The following is an 11,291-nucleotide window of genomic DNA, read 5'->3' as shown; positions in this document are numbered from 1 at the left end:
TTTTTCTCTCTGTTGACCATTTTCGGCCAACTAGCACTTGCACATCTACATCTTCTGTCTTCTTTTCGACCAAAAAGAAATGGCATCTCTCTGTTTAAACTCAGCATTTTCTCAGAGCACTAACATCTCCTTGCAATCCAAAAATCCTCTTATCCACACCATCTTTAACTTAAAAAAACACTCTTATTCGACGTATGGAACAAACACAGTTATCCGATGCTCAATTCGCCACCAGCAACGACCTGAATATATACCCAGCAAAATCTCTGACTCAAAATATGTACGCATTTTCGATACGACTCTTCGCGATGGCGAGCAATCACCAGGTGCCAGACGCGAATTTAAGATTTAAACTCTATGAATTCAACCTTTTAAGGTTCTTTAATATTAAAAACCGTTATACTTTTAAAATTATGAATTCATGTCTATTGCTTCCTCTGTCTCAATTTTTGTGACACTATTTCTGTATTAGTCCGTCACAAAAATAAAGTCACATAAAAAATTAGAAATAACTTAACTGTGAAATATCCTTTTATGCCGTAGTAGGCGTTTGGCCATAGAAATCAAATATTTTTCATTTTATTTGGAATTTTTGAAGTTGGAGTTGAAGATGAATTTGTGTTTGATTATAGTTTTTTGTAAAGAATATTTGGTTGTCCAAAAGTTGCAAAGAATATGTGGCTGTCTGAAAGTGGAAAAAGTGAAAATATAATTTTAGGTGTTTCCCAAATTTTAAATATAACTTCAAGTTGTATTTGAAATTTACATGACCAAATGCTGATTTTCAAATAAAGTGAAAAAAAAAATCAGAAAAAAGGTGAATAATTCTCATGGCCAAATGGTCGTAAACTTTGTTTCAAGTCAAATAATACCGCATGAATTGAAACAGAGTGAACATTTATTGTAATTTGAATAAATGTTTACATATAAATCCATGTTCCACGTTGAAATTTATGAGTCAATTAACTCATACCTAATATGTTACATCCATCCCTGCTGCCAGGTGCAACAATGACAACAAAAGAGAAACTCGATGTGGCACGTCAATTAGCTAAACTCGGTGTAGACATAATCGAAGCTGGTTTTCCAGCATCATCTGAAGCTGATTTTGAAGCGGTTAAATTAATAGCTGAAGAAATTGGTAACAAGGTTGATGATGAAGGTTATGTGCCAGTAATTTGTGGATTATCAAGGTGTAATAAGAGGGATATTGATAAAGCATGGGGAGCTATTAAGTATGCTAAGAGAGCTAGGATACATACATTTATAGCGACAAGTGAGATACATATGAAGTATAAGTTGAAAATGAGTAGAGAAGAAGTTGTGGAGAAAGCTAGGAGTATGGTAGCATATGCAAGAAGTCTTGGATGTGATGATGTTGAATTTAGCCCTGAAGATGCTGGAAGGTTTGCAAACTTTTACTTTCCTGACTTTAACGTTTAAACACTCAATTCCCCCTTCTTCTTTTTTTCCTTCTTCATCCTTCTTATTTTAATTTAAAGGGCTAAAAATATCCTTGGATTATTTAAAACAGGTCAAATTACGGCTTCGTTATTTTTTTGCTAAAAAATATCCTTGTCGTTAAGGTTTTTTGTTTAAAATTACCCTTCAACTAGCTAAATAATTCGAAATTACCCTTCCTATCAACGGTTGCTACAAAATAAGGAAATAGTTCAATTTTGCCATTGAACTATTTGAAATGAGTCAGTTTTGCACTCCATTTAAAGTTCAAAACAAGTGCTCTTAATTGGATATAGCTCAAAAATTACGCCATTTCAAATAGTTCAAGAAAAAAATGTGCACTTTTTCGTTTGTTTATTGGAACAACTTTTAGTAGGAAGAGTATTTTTGAGCTAGTTAAAAGGCATTTTATGAGAAAAAAACTTAACGGAGGATAAAACTGATATATTTTGAATAATTGAAGGGAATTTTGGCCCCTTTACCTTTAATAGTTGTTGGGTTTATGTCAGTTGGTGTGCATTCTTTTATTTATTTTGGATTGGACAATTAATGTCCCTCCGTTAGTCTTTGACGGGAAAAGTAAATAAGGACTAGTATATGATATTTAAAGGATTCTTTTAATCCAATGATTAAACTTAAGGACTTAAGGGACTATTTGAGTCTTTTTTTATAGTACTCATTAAAGTTACTAAACTATTCTTTTATAATACTAAAATCAGTCAACTTTTCCAAATGAAAACTACCTCATTCGTGAAATTAACCCTTCAAAAAATTAAAAATAATTGTCTATTTTTTTTCCTCTTTTGGGAAAACCCAAAACTTTATTGGTGGCCTTTGTTTGAAACACTGATTTTTTTATTCTTTTTCAAATACTGTTTTGCAGTTTTTGTACCAAAGTTTCTGATTCCCTTTAGTAAACCTTAAAACTACCACCTTCAGTATTTGCTACGGAGAAAGTTTCTGAATTTGGGAATGAAGGATTAAGTAGAACGTATTGTTTTGTTGTTTTATTAGATTCAGCTACTCCTATAATTTTGAGTGATTAGTTAATTGCTTAGTGGACTATCCTGGATGATTTCAGATGTTTATTTAAATTGTGGGCATATAGGTGGTAGATGTCCCTTATAACTCTGAAAAGGCAATATTATTAGGAGCTCTTATACAGTACTACCTAATTGGTTTGTGTACTAAAGATAAATGTGAGCGCATAAAATAATTTTTATATAAAGTAATGTTGTCCATCTCAAGGAAATTTTGAACAATAATTACTGTTTTCTATGTTAATGTGCCTTTTTGTCCAATGAGTGGTGTGGAGATGCTTTCTAATCTTGAAGAAAAGGTTTAATCGTTATCTGATGCTTGAGCTAGTAGACTAATTGAGATGTGCACACAATGTGGTCCAGACATTGTCGTTATTAAGAAGAAAAGAAAAGAGAATGTTTAAAGAACATAGGGGCCATTTGGTTTGGGTTGTTGAGTGTTAGGGATATATTCTCCACAAAAAAAATCAGTATAAGTTTATATCATGTTTGGTTGGGATTTAAAGAAATTTAGTCTTCACATGGAAATCAACATTAATTAATACGTCGTTTGATTGCTCTTTTTTGTTTTTCTCATAAATAATACTTTTTTCGGTCCATATGGTGTTTTTTAGCTTTTATATTTAGTCAATAGATGTGTTTTTTAACATAATCAAAAGGTATTAATTTTTGCTTCAAATTTACCCTTATTTTAGATAAGTAGATTTTTACATAACCAAGAAACCATATTAATTAGGTACTTTCAATGAAGCTAATTTAGTGAAAACACCTCTTACTTTCTAAAAGTGAGAGAATTTCTTAAAGGGTGTGCCTAAAATAGAAACATCATATAACAGGACCGGGGGGGGGGGGGGGGGGGGGGGGGGGAGTACATGGATAATTTATGCGGGAATTTATGTTATTCTATGAGTGATAGAATGTGGAATTAAAATGCAGGTATTGAGTAATACACGGATTAAAATTCTAAAATGACCAAACTAAATCTCATAATATTAAAAAAAAAATGTTTAACAAAGTAAACAAATAGTTCAAATTATGCATTGTATATAATTTATAATACATCAATCTAAATATTCAACAAGAAATAATCTCGACATTATATAATCCTTGCATAACTAATTACCCCATGACTAATTCCCGCATAACTAATTCGTACATAACTAATTCCTGCATAACTTGTATTCGAACCATATATAAGGCATGATAATACCTACATAAAATCTAGCATTAACAATGCAATGTTTGGTAGCTCTTTTGATACTTTGCATAAAATTCAACATTAGATATGTAGTGTTTGATTGTCCTTTTGTTACTTGCATCAATAATACTTGCATAAGTTTTGCGGGAATTTATGTATCATTTTATGCGAGACAACTATGAAATAAGAATGTGGGAATTAGTAATACATGGACTAAAATTACAAAATGACGGAATTGACCTTCATAATAGTAAGAATTTTTTTTATTTTGTTTAAACAATAAATAAATATTTTAAATACTAATTTGTACTATTTAACTAAACATTCAGCAAGAAATAATCCCTACATAACGAAGTTTTACATAACTAATCCTTACATAATTCTGCATAACTAATCTCCGCATAACTTTTCTCTAAACCAAACGACCTCAAAATTTGCTATTGCTTTTGGTATTGGTGCAAGCTAGTCAGGATTTGGGGAACTATGCGCGTGAAAGTTGGTCTAGAAACCACCATTATCAAAACAAAAAATTGCATTAAAATGGGAAAAGGGGAACACTTTCTTGGATCCTTCAAGCTTAATTCTAATCAACATCTTTCTCTTCTCGATAGACTCTAATTTTGTTTGATCAGTTAAAGAAAACTGAGTCTATATTTCTTGTTAATTTCACCAGGTCCGAACGAGAGTTCCTTTATCATATCCTTGGAGAAGTTATCAAAGCTGGTGCAACAACCCTTAACATACCTGATACTGTTGGATACGCTGTCCCGAAAGAATTTGGACAATTAATTGCTGACATAAAAGCCAATACTCCAGGAATCGAACATGTGATCATATCAACACACTGTCATAATGATCTTGGGCTAGCTACTGCCAACACCCTAGCCGTACGTGATCAGTTTCATCCGTGCCTAATGGTGATGTAACTAACTTACGTTGTATGAAAAATATTGAAGCGTGTTCAATTTCAGGGAGCTTGTGGAGGTGCAAGACAAGTAGAAGTGACCATCAATGGCATCGGTGAAAGAGCTGGAAATGCTTCGCTCGAGGAGGTAAGTTGAGAGTCTTGTACAAAGAAACTTCAGGTTCTTGCATGCATGATTTTTTAAGTCCACAAACTATGGTGTGAATTCCCATTTATGCATTTCTGCAAGGGAAAATAATACTGTATGACAATTTGAAGAAAATATTTACCCGGATTAGCCCATGTTTATTTATTTACCTGAGCTAGCCAACATTTAGAGCTTTGCTGTTGCTCTGCGTCTTTGTTTTCTGTTGCTGTTGCTCTGCAGCTTTGTTTTTGTTGCTGGTGATGCCCAACTTATATTAAATGTGTTAAAATGTCCTAGCAACGCTTAAGGTGAAACTTTGTACTTATAGAATTTTGATTACACTATTACAATGATGAGAAAGAGAACAAGTGTGTATAATGAGAAAGAGAACAAGTGTGTAGAAACACCTATTATACATTATGTATAAACCCTTCTTATGTATAAACACCTCTTGTATAAGTTTGTATACTAGTGTAAAAGTGTGTATAAACACCTCTTATACATTGTTATACACTTTTATACAAGGTTGATACATTGTCTACAGTAGGTGTATAAAGCATTATATTGTTGTATAATGTTGTATACCGTGAAAAAGTGGCTAGCCAGTGTAATTTAAAACTATGGCTACGCAAATGTAATTTTCTTATGCTGGATTATACATTATTGAAATTTCCCCCTTAATATCATGAATTGTTACTGTCTTCCCAAATTAAAAGGATGTGTTAGTATAATTTTCACACACAATAAGAAAGGAGTAGAAATTGTCTATTGCTTAATTTTATTCTTGAACATGTGGGAGCAGGTAGATAATCATCATTTTCTTTGTTAGAATCGAATGAGAAGAAATTTTTATGAGAAGAGTAAAAACAAGTGCCAGCTAACTTTTGTGCGTTATAATAGGTGTTAAAAGTTAAAACTACCGAAAAATGAAAGATGTACACTTTTCTTTTTGATTAGTGAAAAAAGGAAAGGTGGATACTTAATTAGAGATAAGAGATTTTTTTTTTTGCTTTTCTCATTTTTCATTTTTATACCTGTCCAACAAATGTCTGCAATTTCATAAGAAACAGAAGGTTTTTTCTTCCTTTGTTTAATAGAATTTTCAGTGGCATAGTGCTTAAAAGGTGATGTAGAATTACCTTAATAGTAGTAAATGTTCGAGCTCAACTAGCTGGATGTTCAAAATTGGTCGCCCTTTTGTTTGTAAACTTAACTCTTGCTTTAGAATATGTTTCCAGTCAAATTATGTCACTTGATATGGGGCCAGGGGAGTATGTGCTAGGCTACTTACACAGATGCACTTGCTCTATCAAATTATAAAGGGCGCCTGTTTTCATTTTTATTTTTTCATGTTTCTATATTAAAGCTTCAGAAAATATGGAGGATCATGTTTCTTTTAGTACAGTTTTAGCTTTGCGTTGAGATTGTTAAAATAGTTGAGTTGTATGTTTTCCATTGCATCTTTAAATGTGTTAAGGCATGATGTGATGCTGCAAAGGATAAAAAGAAAGAAAACTTTGGATAAATGAAATGATAAAATGTTGATCTAATTTCCTCTTCTTGAGGTTGATGCCCCTTATTCTCCAAATTGAAAATTTTGCCTTTCCTTTTATTATCTCCTTGCTACGAATAATATTATGCCACTCTCTATGTTTTTCAGCTCAAACTTTCCCTTTTGTACGCTTGGAGAAAGGATTAATGAAGCTTTATTACTCCTCGATTTTCCATCTAATGTTAAATGTTACGCATCAAATATTCTAAAAAGAACATGCCAGGTCAAAATAGGACATCTAACCAGCGAGCCGACAAGGGTTCACATTTGTGGTCTATTTTGCCCATAGTTAATCTAAGCCCTGATCAACTTGTGTCTGTTTGTTGGCCATCTCCTTCTGTCCATAAATGCTTGTTTCACCTACCAATAGGTCTCATATTGCATTTGGTATAATGTTGCTTATACGAGGGACCAACTACTTCTCTTTTTTTTTTTTTTTTTTTTTTATTGAAGACTAATCATTTGACAAGAACAGCTGCAAACATGCAACCAATAATGGATTACTTTACAGCCTTTGATGGTTATATTGACAGTTGAAAATTGATTAAGTACTCACTTGTACACGAACTCTTTTGCTTTGGTACTTTTTTCTGTTTGGTCATTTTCTTGTGTTTTCTTTCTTAAGTTTAATTTTTTATCTTTCACTTGTACGGGAATAGGTTGTAATGGCCTTAAAATGTCGTGGAGATCAAGTATTAGGCGGCCTCTACACTGGGATTAATACTCAAAATATTATCCCGTCGAGCAAAGTGGTATCGTACCCCTAGTTGCATCCTAATCTTCTAAAGATTTGTACTGGCTAAAATCTTTTTTTTTTTCCTTCTTTTTGTGCTTTTTGCTGACCGATATCTTTGCAGGTGGAGGAGTACACTGGGCTTCAGGTGCAGCCACATAAGTCCATTGTTGGAGCTAATGCATTTGCTCATGAAAGTGGCATCCATCAGGTCTGTGTTATTTTCTCTAATTACAGCGTGGATGCACCTAGATTTAGTGTTGTAATCTTTTTCTACATATCCGTTAGAGCTCAATTCAATGTTCTTTTCGGCTGAATGTTCAGATTCATCTTAGATTTCAATTATTTCTCTTATCATTCTAGATTATTTGCAGTAAATTCGCCAGTGGCCCCTCTGTTGTTTTCCTTGCCTAATGATCAGATTTTATAACTTTTCAAGTTTCAACTATCGTACAGTTCTCAACTAAAGAAGAGATAATAATCTAAGTCTCTTTTGTCTTTTTACTTCCCTTTTATATGCTTTAGGATGGAATGTTAAAACACAAAGATACCTATGAGATTATATCACCTGAAGATATTGGGCTTACTCGTGCACATGAAGCGGGTATTGTTCTTGGGAAACTCAGGTATGCTTTGGTTTTTCTTCCAATTTTTCCATGTAAACTTGTGGAAAACATTCTCTCTAGGAAAAAAAAAAAAAAAAAAGGAAGACTTCCCTAGTGGAAGTAGGGAAAACAAGTTTCATAGTGGCATTCCAAATTGATTGTCTCGTGCCCAAGGGCGGATCTACAGCCCATTGAGGGTGTTCACCCGAACACCCTTGGCAAAAAATTATACTGTATATATAAGGTATTTTTATATGTTTTATGTATATATATAGATTTTGAACACCTTGAACACAAGAGTAGGGGTTGGTTCAGTGGTTTAGGGTGCTTAAAATTCAGCTTGAAGTTCCAAGTTCAAGCCTCGGGCACTACATTTTTATTTTTCGAACCTCCTCAGAGAATATCCTAGATCCGCCACTGCTCGTGTCCACCCTCCAAAGCATCCCCCCCCCCCCCCCCCCCCCCAACAACCCATCATCCATAGTGTTTGCCTAGATTATGTACAAATATATTTGGGATAGTATTTTTCGCTTACTAACCAAACACCAGAAAATAAGTAAGAAACCCACTTATTTTCTAGGAAAAACATTTTCCTTCATACCCAACAGGCAAACACGCCCTCGGTCTTTAGTATCTCTTTCTGTTATATTGAGCTAAAATCTTGTTAAGATTTCGGGCTATAACTTGGTTATGTTCACTATTGTATCACACAACCATCATAATAAGTTTTACACTATTTTATCACACAACCATCATAATAAGTTTTACCATTCTCCTCCTGCCTTCGCTCTTAATCTCATTTGCAACATTCACATTAACTACATCCTTCCTTTTAGGAAATTGATAACATGTTGAAATTTTTTTTTCCAGTGGGCGCCATGCATTGAAATCCAAAATACTTGAGGTAAGTTGCATACCGTATGAATTGCATATATTTCTTATATAATAAAAAATAGGGATCAATCATTTTATTCCTGTTCCAGCTTGGATATGACATTGAAGAAACAGAACTAGAGGGCCTGTTTTGGCGATTCAAGTCAGTAGCTGAGAAGAAAAAGGTGAATTAAATTGTTCATATTTCCATTACCTAGAGCTCAAATTTGTGTTGTCCATTTATTTATCTTCCCTACTGCTCTTTCAGAAAATTACAGATGATGACATAATAGCACTGATGTCAGATGAAGTTTTCCAGCCTCAAGTTGTTTGGCTGGTTGGTGACGTACAGGTAGATGAAACTCTTCTCGTGTCTAATCTTTGCTGGTCCTTTTTTATTTTCTTTCTATTGGATTGAAAAATAATAGTTAAGCTGATTCAAATGATTTAATGTTCAATGGACAGATTACATGTGGAAGTCTTGGGCTCTCTACAGCAACTGTTAAGCTTATTGACATTGACGGTCAAGAGCATATTGCTTGTTCTGTTGGAACAGGACCTGTTGATGCAGCTTACAAGGCAGTGGACCTCATCGTAAAGGTTTAAATGGAACAGAAACTCTCATAACGTTGTATCTCTTCTCACAATAGGACAGATAAATTTATTGCTAGCAGTTTTGTAGTTGCTTCTCAAATTGCAATTTTAGTGATGAAACGTTTATCTTTTATGCTGTGCTTTATACTGTTGGTGGACTGAATTTTCCTGACTATGCAGGTACCTATAACACTCCTCGAATACTCCATGAATGCAGTCACAGAAGGTATAGATGCCATAGCTTCAACCAGAGTGTTAATCCGTGGTGAGGATGACCTTACTGTAACGAATGGTTCAGCTGGACATACTCCTCATCGCACATTTAGGTATGAAATCTACAAGAAATATTGTTTGCCCTTTCAGTTCTTTCATGTAGAATCTGGGAACATGGACATGACATGACAGAGTCAGAGACGGTATTTACACGGAAAATTTCCTAAGAATGACACATATGGAAGTGAAATGTACCTGGCGCTACAAAACTGGGGCAAATATGGGAATAGAAAAATATACACACAAAATATGACAAGTAACGACTTTGGTATCTAAATGTCAAACATTTATGTAATATATATGTATCACAAATATATCAAAACATGTCCTACATATACTAGTTCAGCTTGTAGTTGATACGTGAATACCATCTTCTTAGGCGACTCATAGCTTACCACAATAACTGTTATCAGTTTTTCATTTTGACTTGGAATGTTTTTGTCTACTCTTTTCATCCAGTGGAACTGGAGCGGATATGGACGTTGTTATCTCCAGTGTCCGAGCCTATATTGGTGCATTGAACAAAATGATGAGTTTCCAAAAGCTGGTCTCGAGATACAACAAACGCGAAGATAGTGTGGTGGTATAGTTGGTGGTGTGTGATCAAGGAATAAACTCCTGCCTCCATCATCTCTTGTCAATTGTACAGAAATAGGGAGCCTATCCAACAAAAATACGACTTGCCCGGAAGAAGTGGCAATGATAAATGAAAAATATGAGTCGTCGTGCATTTTCATTTTCTCCTGCATTCTCTCCACTCTTCTGCAGGTTGATGTGCAGCTTGTAGTTTATTCGGAGACAAAGCTTAAATGTCTTAATGTGTGAAAGTCAATTAAGCTTTGTGTTGTACCAATTAATCACAGATACTTTATGTGGTTTAGCTCTTGTGCTTATGCATTGCTAAGTTAAGAGCTTCTCTTTGAAGTTAATTACAGAAATATCTGAGGTTCTCCTCTAATCACATAGTCTTTCTGAATGGTTTTTAAAATGTCAAAGAACTGTTTTATTGTTAATTTTGTCTTCTGGTTCTTTGATTGATTTTCCTTTCCAAAGAAGTGTTGGGACTTGGGACTTACTTCTCTTTCAGTTTGCCATCTAAATTTTCAAATTTCTATTTTGCAAGGGTTCATTTTGCCATTTTAAAGCACTTTCTCTTTGAACTGAAATCAAACTAAAATTTACCTTAACTTGATGACTAAAAGGAAATTGAAACTCTTATGAAGAAGTAAATACTCAATACATAAATCATGCCAACCCTATGCCTTTGTCAATTGGGAAGTCAAAAAGGTAGGGCAATGAGGGGTGGGTATTTGGATAATTCGAGCGAACTAATTAAAGAAGAGCACACATATCCGGCACACAGATGACAAAACTTTAAAGATAGGGAAAAGCTCAACTATACTACCCCCACCAGTCTAAAATAATTAAGGTTTTAGACTTGGGCACATGAATTAAGGAAGTCACTTACTTTTAAAAATTAAAATGTACACTGACTAAAATACCCTTAATTAATAGGGGCTTTGAAACTATAATAAACATTAAATTTGTTCATTGAATTAACAATGTGTCAAGGGTAAACGTGGCTTGAGACAAGGCTCAAATATGCCACTGAACTTAACAAAATGATTCACATATGTCACTCGTAAGAGGGGATGAGAGGGATGGGGGACTAATAAGTAATGAAGAGTTTAGATAACGTCACGTGGCAAAATCTTATTAATAGTAGGGTTCCGTTAGTGGATAATGACATATATGACCCAAAATGGTAACGTCGATGGCATGTTAAGTCCAACTATTAACAAGTAACACAAATAGGCCATTTTGTTAAGTTCGATGATATATCTGAGCTTTCCCCTTAAATATATTCTCAATACCTCCTATTTTATATAGAAGCGTTTGATTAGGCATGA

At 34.1% G+C, this 11,291-nt stretch overlaps 1 protein-coding gene across 1 annotated transcript; it reads left to right on the top strand.

Annotated features, from left to right (window-relative positions):
• Positions 1-10,394, top strand: LOC132609321 (2-isopropylmalate synthase A-like). Its single transcript, XM_060323233.1, has 13 exons — positions 1-326; positions 1,004-1,406; positions 4,373-4,586; positions 4,671-4,751; positions 6,963-7,055; positions 7,161-7,247; positions 7,562-7,662; positions 8,512-8,545; positions 8,625-8,699; positions 8,783-8,866; positions 8,980-9,114; positions 9,289-9,434; positions 9,841-10,394. The coding sequence occupies exons 1-13, from the start codon at positions 80-82 to the stop codon at positions 9,968-9,970; spliced, it is 1,830 nt and encodes a 609-aa protein (XP_060179216.1). The 5' UTR covers positions 1-79; the 3' UTR covers positions 9,971-10,394.
• Positions 10,395-11,291: the final 897 nt, after the last annotated feature.

The sequence above is a fragment of the Lycium barbarum genome, chromosome 9, assembly GCF_019175385.1.
Source record: "Lycium barbarum isolate Lr01 chromosome 9, ASM1917538v2, whole genome shotgun sequence".
In the NCBI taxonomy this organism is placed as follows: domain Eukaryota; kingdom Viridiplantae; phylum Streptophyta; class Magnoliopsida; order Solanales; family Solanaceae; genus Lycium; species Lycium barbarum.
Note: the sequence above shows the minus strand (reverse complement) of the source record. Positions and strands in the feature narration are given on the sequence as shown.

Coding starts and splice junctions, on each gene's coding strand:
- LOC132609321 (XM_060323233.1), top strand. CDS start 80: ATGGCATCTCTCTGTTTAAACTCAGCATTTTCTCAGAGCACTAACATC. Junction 4,587..4,670: donor CTACTGCCAACACCCTAGCC/GTACGTGATCAG, acceptor GTTCAATTTCAG/GGAGCTTGTGGAGGTGCAAG. Junction 8,546..8,624: donor TGAAATCCAAAATACTTGAG/GTAAGTTGCATA, acceptor TTCCTGTTCCAG/CTTGGATATGACATTGAAGA.